At 36.3% G+C, this 12,279-nt stretch overlaps 1 protein-coding gene across 1 annotated transcript in view; it reads right to left on the reverse strand.

Moving 5' to 3' along the window:
* LOC147811837 (uncharacterized) overlaps positions 1–11,466 on the reverse strand; it is a 28,633-nt gene extending 17,167 nt beyond the window's left edge. Inside the window, exons 1-2 of the mRNA XM_087162236.1 lie at positions 10,308–11,466; positions 6,206–10,193 (exon numbers count right to left, since the gene is read on the reverse strand). Of these exons, the coding sequence (XP_087018362.1) occupies positions 6,206–10,193; positions 10,308–11,466 (5,147 nt within the window). The remainder of the gene's footprint in view (positions 1–6,205; positions 10,194–10,307) is intronic.
* Between the last annotated feature and the right edge of the window lie 813 nt (positions 11,467–12,279).

Consider the following 12,279-nt stretch of genomic DNA (forward strand, 5'->3'; position numbering starts at 1 on the left):
AACAATGAAATAAATGAAAATAAGGATTGAGAAACGGCAGACAGCATAATCAAGTCAACGCACACATTACAATCTGCGACTCTTGAAAAATAGCTATAAGGTTAAGTCAAAAGTAATGCAATAGCTGCACTCAAAGCAATGCGTTACTTTTTCACATTAATTTTCGCGCATGCACCGTGAAGCTTAAGTATTGTTTGCGGTAAGCAGTAACACAACGCAAAAGTTCTCTTATGTCTTAAGACGAGGGTAAGTAATAAGTTTAGTTAAATATGATGAAAATTAATGTTGTTACAGCTGATCTTTATAGATTATTAGATAGCTGATACGGAGGAACGTGAAAGGTAGAACTGAAGCCCACAGGATTCGTCAATTTACCCAAAGTTAGGCTTAGCTCTTAGTTTCGTTTAGAATTAACGCTAATGGGCGTGATTGAGCTCTAAAAATCTGATTTTAAAATTGACGAATCAGAAATCGAGAACAAATGAAAATTCTTCAGTTTTGATTGAACATATCTTTCTTTATTTGAATTTTACAAATACTTTTTTGTGTTTTTGGACTGAAGCAAATACTTCTTTCTTTCTTAGGATCAAACAAATATTTCTATGCCTTACTGTTTAAAAATATCGTTTCCTTGCAATGCTACGTGCTACATTAAAGACGTCTGTAGAATAACTGAATCACTGTTCATATGGAAATCGCAGGTATCCGTCTCATACAACAACGCCCCCTATAGTACGTTGCGATCGCGAATACTTCGACTGATTCCAATTCTTCGTGACGTCAGCTTTGAGTTTGAAGCGATAAAATATTTTATCAGAAATCCAGGCAAATTATAGAGCTCAGTGAATATTGCATATCTATATTATATAAAACGCTAATACGTACGTATGTATCAATAAAACCGATGATATTTCTTTTCTCGCGCTGGCAACAGTTTTCATTTTTAATCGATGGGCTTCGGCGCGCAAGAGCACGTAGTGAGCATCATATGGCTAATCCATGTTATATAAAACGCTAATACGTTTTAATCGATAGGCTTCGGCCTCGCAAGAGCACGTAGTGAGTATCATATGTCTAATCGGATGAATTCTCACCGAATTATCAAAAAAATTCTCACAAAATTATCTTCATCGAAGCCGATGCTTCACATCCGGCGTTCAGTACTATTTCATATTGTTTTACAACACATGGTATTAACCCTCTGGTCAGAAGGACTTAAAAACAAAACTTACAACAGTTACTTTTCTCATCAACTGAAATTTAGAATAGTGTGATTACGAAAAATATGCGAACTGTTTTCAATTTCAAATTAATATTGAAATGCTCAGGCTTAGAATTTTCTACAGTGAAAAGTTTTCGGAACTTCAGTGTTCAAAAAAGTATACAAAAGCTAGACGTTAAGAACGTATCCAATGAGCGAGCAAAGCGAGCATCGGATTTCAAAGCAATCCGAAATGAACTGCGAAAGTAGCTCCGGGGGTTGGCGAGCGCCAGTGAGCAGGGGGCGAAGCCTCCTAGTAATTAATATTATCAGTGTTGCAATGATGTTAATTTAATGTTGAGTTCGTATTTCTATATTAAATTAAAGTAGTCTCCGGTTCATTAGGCATCTGACTCCCACGCGGTTATTATGATTACGAAAATAAATAACTTGATATAGAGGTGTAGGGGGTTAACTCTTTCTCATTAGTGTAGGCTAGGAGAACCAAGGGATTTTTAAAATTCTCCTACATAGATAAAGTTTTACTCTTGTTTTTATAGTAACGGCAATCTCAGACTTACTCTGGAGGAATTTTCGTGATAGCTTGATAATTTCTCACGGTACGCCATCAAAATTGTTTGTTGGTCACGTTTCCCTGGCATTTCTCCGGGTAATCATGGCAATTTTTTATGCAATTCAGATCGAAGACGAACTTTACCAGACGATTAATTTTCCTTACGAAAGTTATTATTATTTTTGAACTACTTTAAAAGTGATCCTTAAAATTTTTTTTTACCAATTTTTTTTTTATTTTCCTTTCTTTTTTTCCTAACTGGAATTGATCAGGCAAGTTCAGACTTACTCGGGAGGAATTTTCGCGATAGCTTGATAATTTCTCACGGTACGCCATCAAAATTGTTTGTTGGTCACGTTTCCCTGGCATTTCTCCGGGTAATCATGGTAATTTTTTATGCAATTCAGATCGAATACGAACTTTACCTGACGATTAATTTTCCTTACGAAAATTATTATTATTTTTGAACTACTTTAAAAGTGATCCATACAATTTTTTTTACCAATTATTTTATTTTCCTTTCTTTTTTTCCTAACTGAAATTGATCAGGCAACCTCAGACTGAATACTTTCCTTGCGAATTTTGCTTATCAAACCTTCTGATAAATTAAATATAATTTATACATGCATGACATTGTGCATGAAGTTGATTGTAGAGTTCTAAATGATTTCAGGTATCTCTTTAATGGTAATAACGAGTAGCATATTAATGTAATTTACTCAAAAAATAAAAATTCTGAAACATTTAATTAGTTCAGACAGTGATTCAAATAAGTTTATTTTTAAATGTAGCGTTATAGGGTAATATCACAGAATTGCGTTATAATAAAGAACCAACTTTTAAATTCTTAATTTAGAAAACAATCGATGCCAAGAACGTAAATAAAGCAGAGTAAATAAGACACCGAAGAGCCATTACATTATAACCACCCTGCTAATAACATGTAGGACCACCTTCAGCCCTCCAAACTGCTAGCACCCGCCGTGGCATTGATTCCACAAGGTACTGATAGGTAGTCTGAGGTATCTGGTACCAAGCGCTCACCAACTGGTCTTGCAATTCCCTCACATTGCGGGAGGGGGAGGTAACGTGGCAGCACGAATTTGGTTTTCCAAGTAGGACCACAAAGTCTCTATTGGATTAAGGTCAGGTGAACTTGGGGGCCAAGACATGACTTGAAAGTCACTGGAATGTTCCTCGACGATTCGACCCTTATGACATGGTGCATGATCCTATTGGTAAACACCACCTCCCGCAGGAAAAACTGTTGCCATGAATGGGTGAACCTGGTCTGCAACTATGTTCAAGTAGCTTACAGACGTCAGGGATTGTTCTATGAGGATTATGGGTCCGAATGTACGCCATGAAGACATTGTTCCTGGGGGAGAAACCACGAAAATCTGGGCGAGCCCATTGTTATAGATGGAGGGTGGTCATAATGTAATGGCTCTTTAGTGTATATATATATTATATGTAAATAGTAGAAAATATATATTACATATACATTTCTATTGGTATAAAAAATTATTACTCAACCGAATCATCACCCTACTATCACTGAATTTTCTTGGTTTGACGAAAGCTATTCATGGTATAAGCTTTGAGCAAATATCTCATCATAATGACGAAACAGCTATCGTCACTTCTTCTAGGAAATGCATTCCATAAAAATTATAGAAATATTTTTTATCATTCTACATTTTTTCCGAAAAAAAAACTTGTAGTATGTATGTACTTGTAGTAAAACCTGATGTATCCAACTTTTTTAATAATAACTTTATCGTAAGCACAATACAGTTGAACCAATGTCTCCTCAATCGCACGAGAAGGACCACATAGATAAATTAAACCAATGCGCGATGCAATTCGAACCTGGGATCTTTCTTGTACGATTCATACTCCTTGACCAACATACAGTGGTCGATTTGTTTCATATCTCTTTATTTTCGACAGTCTTCTCTTTCTTCGAGTTTCGTCCTTCTAGTTAAGAATATCTCACAATGCACTGCGATGAGGTTTGGAATTGAGGTAACATTTTCGTCATAGATTTGAGTGCTGTTGTTCCGCTACAAATCACGCGATTTTCGCGATGAAATGATTTTCAAAATTAACGAAATACAGATCAAGAAATACTAAATTTACGGAATACGGAATTTTATTTCAGAGAGTGAGTATAACTATTTCTAGGCCGATCTAAATATTTTTTTTGACAGTAACAATTGGAAAACGCAGAGTGAAAATAAATTAAGATAGTTTAGGTAGCTAAAAGTACCAATTTAAAGCCGTATGGTACCACAGTGGACTGATCGTAAAGACGCGGAACCCAGTCGAACACCGAAGTCAAGCATCACTGGCTGCGGTCAGATGGTGGATTTGCGACCACTATGATCAGCCTGCATAGGGACCGAGGGTGTGCGACATTCGTCCTTGTCAAACTGTTCTACGGTAAAGTGCTCGACTTCGGGTGCAGATCGTCGAGCTACCAAAGACGGGGATGCCATCCTCTCTGATCGAAATTGCGAAGGCATGTCTTCGGATTATCCTCAGGGATGATTCCCAGACCGTCGCCAATAGCCCATTATGCAGCTCTAGTGCGACGTAAATAAAGTACTTACCTACCAAAGACATACGAATAGTCGGTTCATAAAAGGGATGCGTATATAACGGCATACGATGTTATTTCCGGTAATAGGTTGCTTTGCGATTCTCCATAATTGTAATGCTCCTTACCATTTGTTCAAGTTCGTACATAAAGTTTAAAAGCACCCTTTATATTTATCTCAATTATGCACAGACAAATTATGCTTATATGACGCGAGAATCGTTTGCAATAACAGTGTTCCCCAACCTTTTTATCACCGCGGACCTGTCAACATTTGATAATTTTACCGCGGTCTGCTGGGGGGGGGGGGCAACGTTGATTGTTTATATTTTAAATTATTTTGATTTATTAATTTTAATTTAATTGTATTTAAACATGCCTTCAAAATAAATTATAGTTACACCAAAAAATAAATATCAAGTGATTTAACATTTTAACTTACTAGAACGTTAAATCAATTAGTCACGATCGAGAGAGAAGACGTAGTTCTTCATAAGCCCCAATGTAAATTTTGCGCCTCGCTTTCGTGTTTTATTTATGATGTCTACAGTTATGATGATTGATTTTTTTTTAATTTAATCTTTTTTTTTCGAATGGCAGGCACTGAACTTTATTTGTTTCGCCTTAGAAGATGACAGAGGTGTTACTCATTTCACGTTCACCCTTTGTATCACCGCGTTACATATCTGCAACATTCATGGAAATTCAATCCTATAATGAGCTGGATTTACCTATAAAATCGAACTGAATTCAGGTAAAGAAAATATTGCAAACTCGGGGGAACCAGGTCTTGGTGCAGCTACTAATATTATAATGAGTTTAGCAAGAATTGTTCCACGACATAATTGCAGGATATACAATTTTTTTACAACAATCCCCTTGATTGTATATTTGGCTAAGGAGGGATTGAAAAATGTGGTGTGAGACTTCGTTACCATAAAAAAAACAATTTCAAAATTTTTCACGTGAAGTTTTAAATATATTGGAATTTGTGTGCTATTTTTCACGATATTGGAGATGTTCAACAAATGCCTTTTATCAATATATTTTTAATTTTAAGGTCTTAATTTTTTTTACACGCTTAATATGATGTATTCTAACAACCGCGTAAATATTTCCTAAATCAGAGCTGTTGAGTTACAAAGGGTTAACCAGTGGGCACCTGTGAACCAAAGTCACGGAGTCATGCCCACGCCACACTGCCACAAACCCGTTCATAGGGTGGGCCACATTCACACACAACAGAGGACAACACAAGAAAGAGAAACATCCATGTTCAGAGGCGGATTCGAACCCGCGGCCGTTGGTCACGCAGTCAGGCGCGCTAACTGTCGGTAGTATCTCCCTGAATATTGTTTCATTCAGTCGTACTCAGCTTATTTATTATCTGACTCCATTTAATTTCTATACTTTACAAGATTATAATAATTCTAGTCGAAAATAACTTGACACGATGCATTAACTTGCACCATTTTCATTTAATCAACATTCGAATACAAAACATCGTTGCCATTTTCTCTTTTAACAAATATACAATAATTACAGCTTAAAGAACATATAAAATAACTTTGTGACGTCAGACATATATTTACAATAACTATCACTCTATTTTCCACACTCCCACCTTTTGATAAATGCTAATTTATCAAAACAGTTAATGTTAAACTAATTTTAAAACATACATTCAACTCAATCACACACGCACGCATATAATCAACACACATATAATTCAACATTCATATAAATTAAGATAGAACAGTTTACAAATAATAATGAGAAGTTGAATTAGTTATCATAACGTTTTGGAAGCTTAATTCTTCTTCCGCACCTAGTTTGATCATTCTTGGAATCAGAGTCTGGAGCAACCACAATTCTTGGAGCAACAGTCTGAGTTGTATCAGAGTCTTGATTGACAACAGCTTCAGGTGCCACAGACTCAGTTTTGGTAATGTCTACTTTCTCGCACAGTTCATTACTACATGAAATCTCTAAGGGGTATATATTTTTAACAGGTCGTGTCAATTCTCCATTCGCAGTTTTAACTTTAACCACACGAATGAAATTGTCTTGTCCATGAAAAACTTCAATAATTCGTCCAAGTGGCCAATCCATTCTCTTCTTATTATCGCACTTAATTAACACAATATCACCTATCTTTAACTCTTTGATTAGATACCTTTTCTTAACAGGTGACTGCACTAAAAGACTAAGATATTCATCTCGGAATCGTTTTCGAAATTCTTTACGTAGCCTTTGCTGGTATCTCAACCTTTTTGAAATATTAACGTCATCCAAATGATCCAAATCTGGGACACCAACAGTTGGAATATCCTGAATGAACAATGATGGAGATAGGGGAACCAAATCTCTTGGATCATCTGAGACATACGTGAGGGGTCTTGCATTAATTACAGCTTCTACATCACACAGAATGGTTAGAATTTCTTCGTAAACAAGACAAGCCTTTCCTAACACCTTTTTTAATAGACTTTTCAGCATTTGCACAATTCTCTCCCACCAACCACCCCACCATGGTGCAGCTGGAGGATTAAATTTCCATTGTATTCTGTAGATTGAAGTGTCACGAATTATCTGATCCCAGTTTAGACTTTTCATAAGATTCGAGGCTCCAAGAAAATTGCTTCCGTTGTCGCTATATATTATTTTAGGCCGACCACGGCGAGCTATGAACCTTCTTAAGCCTAAAAGAAAACAGTTTGTGGACACACTTTTTAGCAGCTCCAGGTGAATAGCACGATACACTGCGCAGGTGAATAGTAGAATCCACAATTTTTCTCCAGTCTTCATGTATAACGGTCCTGCCAGATCTAATCCAATTACCTCAAAGACTAAAGTATCCCTGGTTCTATCTTCTGGTAGTGATGTAGGAATGGATTCAACTCCTTTGGCAGCATGCCTCCTGCACCGGACACATTTCGCTATTACACGTTGCACAGTTTTTCTGCCTCTTAAAATCCAGAATTGTTGCCTAATATTCGTCAATACAACCTGAGTTCCAGCATGCGAGAGTTGTAAATGACGTTCATGGATGAGTTTGTTAACCACATCATTATTAGATGGGAGAATGATTGGGCACAAAAAATTTTCTTCATCTTTACGTCTTATGATCTTGGTCTTGAGTCTAAGAAGTCCTTCATCATCATGAAAGGTACAAAGCGATTTTAGCTGTTTATGACATTCACTTTGCTTAAAATGGTCTTGTTGAATAAATTTTACAAGTTTCTTTTCTGCAATTTCCAATTCAGTAATTAATAGTTCACCTGTAATTTTCTTATTTCTTTTAAGTGAGTTATTTGAAAAACGGAGAATCCAGACAATCATTCTAAGTATTTGAGAATACTTCGAAAACCTTCTGTTGTACCATTTTCTCTCTTCCTCAGTAACGAGAAGGGTAGATGATAAATCAAGACCTTTCCTTTTTTCTTTTGAAACTTCCTCTTCATCTATTTGTACTTCTGATTTTGGCCAATCTTCTTCGTCTTGTCTCAACCATAACGGCCCCTCCCACCATTTGGATCTTAAATAGGCTCTAATTGAACAACCCCTTGAAGGTAAATCGGCGGGATTGTGCTCTCCGGAAATATGTTTCCATGAATCTTTATTCGAAAGCGTTCTGATTTCTCTTACTCGGTTATTAACAAAGACTCCCCAGTTCTCATTCCTTATTATCCAACTGAGAGCGGTTGAGGAATCCGTCCAATAGGTAATGGGCACACCAAACAAATCCATTGCCTTCATTACGGAATGGGCGAGTCGTGCTCCAATACAGCATGCAAGTAGCTCAAGTCTGGGAATTGACATCTTGTGTAAAGGAGAGACTCTACTTTTCGCTTGAATAAAATCAACCCTTATAGTTTTGCCTTCAACTCTCCTAAGGAATACAACAGCACTGTATGCAAGTTTGCTTGCATCCACAAAGACATGAAGGCTTATTTGCGAGCTGGGCTGGCATATATCGAGACATCGGGGAATTTTAACGATGGATAGTAACTCTAAATCTTTAATCCAGACTTCAAATTTATTTTGGATTTCTTCTGGAAGTTCTGCGTCCCAACCAATCTTGAGATTCCAAGTTTGTTGCACAATAAGCTTGGGAATGACTGTCACAGGGCATAAAAGTCCTAGAGGATCGAATATTTTATTCACAGTTGAAAGAATATTTCTTTTGGTCACATTTTTCTTCGATTCTTCAACTGATGGTATATCACAAAAAAGAGTATCTTCGTTTTTATCCCATTGTAATCCCAAAACAGATATGGGTTTCTCAGAATTTTTTATTTCGTAGAAATTGGAATGTTCCCAACCTCTGAGGTCAAAACGGCCTCTTTCCAATAAATTTCTCGATTGATGAATGAATGTTGTCATTCTTTCTTCAGTTGGCAAAGAGGTAACACAATTGTCTACATAAAAGGATCTTCTTAAGATGTCTGCTGTTTCCTGCATCTCTATTGGGGCGTTTTCTATCAAGTTATTCAATACAACAGCTAATAGGAATGGGCTGCATGTAAGTCCAAATACGACACGCCTATGTCGGAACACCTTCGTTTGTCTTTTTTCAAAGTCCTCCCACCACAAAAAACGGAGAGAATCACAATCTTCCTTCGAAACAGATATCTGGAGAAATGCCTTTTTGATGTCGGAAACTACGCCAATCTTATCCTTGCGGAATCTCATTAATATAGGTGGAATTTCTTCTAGAAGATTGGGGCCTTTCTCCAAACAGTCATTCAGTGACAGGTGCCCTTTTACATGACTAGAAGCATCAAATACAGGCCTTATTTTGGTTGTGGAATTCTCCTTTATAACGGCTCTATGAGGCAAGTAAATAGAGGGGTGTTGATGTTCTTCTTCTGGTACTACTTCTATTATCCCTGATTCTTCCCAATCCTTGAAAACTGCATTGTAATCATTATACTTTTCTTCCCGTATGAGCTTCAGAGATGTCGAAGTAAGTCTTTTCTCTGCAATGTCCCTGTTGTCAATCAACTCACAATTGGCTTCTTTCCAAGGTAAATGGACCTCATAACGGCCATCTTCGTTTATTGAAAAAGTTTTCCTAAAATGATCGACAGCTGCTGCTTCCATTTCTTTTCTAGATTTGGTTTCAATAGGATCTTTTATACCAAGGATATCCATTTCCCAGAGATTGGCTATTGATGCGTTTGTTACAAACAATGAAGTTATCAGGTTGGTTGAGGTATGGTCAAATCTCTCTCCAGGCACTTTACCCATGACTATCCAACCCAAATAAGTTTCACACGCTATTAGGCCGCATTTAAGTTTATGTATGTGCCCGGTAAAAAGTTGGCCGCAAAAATCAGCTCCTATTAAAATTTCTATATCAGGGCAGTTTTCTCCATAATCTGTTATCCATATCTTGCTTTCTTGCAATTCCTTATTCCAGGAACCCTGTTTAAGTCTAGGGATCTTACTGCAAATTTTTGGATGATCCAAAACTTCTATGTCATATGAAAAATTTCCACTGAGAGCTTTAAGATTTACTTTAAAGAGCTTATGATGCTTTTCCTGAGTATTAACTCCGCCAAACAATGCATGTATGAAACTTTTCTTTTCTATTGGATCCAAGCCAAAACTTTCAGCAGTACGTTCGAGTATGTATGACCTTTGCGATCCACTATCAATTAGAACTCGAACTTGGCGTGTTTTACCTCTTGATTTCAACTTCACAATTAATGTTTGAAGTAACACGTCCTCTGTACTGCAATGGCTTGTCAAACTGACTTTTGGCGAGGTCAAGTCGGATTTCTTTTCAGTTAGTTTGTTAGCTGGCAATTCTGGTCACATTAACACCAAATGCCTTTTGCTACACAAAACACATTTTACCCGAGTTTTGCAGAATTTTGATCGGTGTCCGATTTTCAAACATAGAAAGCAACACTTCTTATTACGTAAAATTTCTTGCTTTTGTTCCCAATTCAGTGCTTGAGCGTGAAAGCATTCCTTACTGTCGTGCACTTTGTCACAAAATACACAAAGATGATTTATTTTCTTCTTTTCAAGTGTTCCCGAGAACAAATCATTAGCAGTAGTAAATTGTGGCGATTTCTCTTTTCGTTGGCGGCGTTCATTTTCAAAACTGGATTGTTCCAAACGATTTCGATCATTTTCAAAACTGGATTGCGCCAAACGAATTCGTTCATCTCCTTCTACTTCGGTTTTGAGAAATGCCAATAAACTTTTTAACTTTGTGCTGTAAACATTATTTGATGAATCATCTGTAATGGCGCCTGGGTTTCTTAGCCATACCCTAAAAACATCCTCCGGAATGCATGATTCTACAAGGGGAAAAAGCATGGCGGCGTATTTGTCGGAGGTTAAGCCAATTGATTCCAGCGCTCTTAGATATGATTCTAACTTATCATACAAACTACTGGTGTTAATTTTATTTTTGGCTCCTTTTGCATTTTGAACAACCAGTTGAAGAAGTTGTCTCACATAAAATTCAATTAACAACTCATCTCGCCCAAATCGAGATTTTAAACTTTCAATCGCCTTTTTATAATTCTCACTAGTGGGCGGAAAACTATCGATTATTTCTCTAGCTCTTGTTCCTTTGCTGATGCATTGAATTAAGTATTGAAATTTATCCTCATTTTCTAATTCATTATCCTCGTGTATTCTTTTAAATTGACTCCAAAAGGAAAGCCAATCTTTTAACTCTGAACTAAATTTCACTAATTCTATTTTTGGCAATTTCAATTTCCTTTTCGTTGACAACGAACAACAATCTAAACTTATTCTATCTAAACTTGCGTTTTTCGCCAAAAAAAGCTCGAAATTTACTTTCGCAGAAACCATTTTTTCATTATATTCTTCGATAGCATTATATTCATCATCGTATTTTTGCTGTTCGGAAGTATCTATTAACATGTCACAGATTTCATTGTCCAATATCGTCAAAGACTGATAAATTCTTTCTAAGTTAGCGTAATTTACTTTAATATTTTCCTCCTTAGGATTTTCTTCCGCCAACAATTTAGTTAATGCACTGTAAGTTTTGGTAAAATTGCCTCTAATTGGCGAGCGTTTCTTAATCAAGAGTTCCATAATTTAAAACTTAATGGCACAATACCTTTTGTAGAATCACGTCCGTCGGTCACCACTAATCTCGGTAGTATCTCCCTGAATATTGTTTCATTCAGTCGTACTCAGCTTATTTATTATCTGACTCCATTTAATTTCTATACTTTACAAGATTATAATAATTCTAGTCGAAAATAACTTGACACGATGCATTAACTTGCACCATTTTCATTTAATCAACATTCGAATACAAAACATCGTTGCCATTTTCTCTTTTAACAAATATACAATAATTACAGCTTAAAGAACATATAAAATAACTTTGTGACGTCAGACATATATTTACAATAACTATCACTCTATTTTCCACACTAACCGCTCGGCCACCTGGTCGGCTTTCTATTGAATCTAATTGAAAGTTAAAATAGTTTAGGTGGTTTTCTTTCTTTCTTTTTTTACTTTTTAGAGCATTACTACCATCGGGAGCCCCTTTTTTTTTAAATAAATAATATTTTAATGGAACACAAATATTTTTAATTTGGGTTATAAACCTAGGAACTTAAATTTAGTTTCAATGAAATGGGCGGCCCGGTACCATTTGAACCACGGACCGGGAGTTGGGGAACACTGCAATAAAATATACAATACCATACGAGCATAATTGCTACCATGTTTAAAAATATAGAGTAATAGGCTTAATTTTATCAGTTAGGGGAGAGGGGGAGACATGTGAACATGGTTTTTTTTTACCTATATGATTTGAAATAAAAAATCTCGAAAAATTTTCAATTGATGGCAGTACTAGTTCTACCTTTCTGCAGATCTTTTAGAACAATG

This window comes from Parasteatoda tepidariorum, chromosome 4 (genome assembly GCF_982258835.1).
Source record: "Parasteatoda tepidariorum strain Cologne lab strain chromosome 4, Ptep-v5.0, whole genome shotgun sequence".
Lineage (NCBI taxonomy): Eukaryota > Metazoa > Arthropoda > Arachnida > Araneae > Theridiidae > Parasteatoda > Parasteatoda tepidariorum.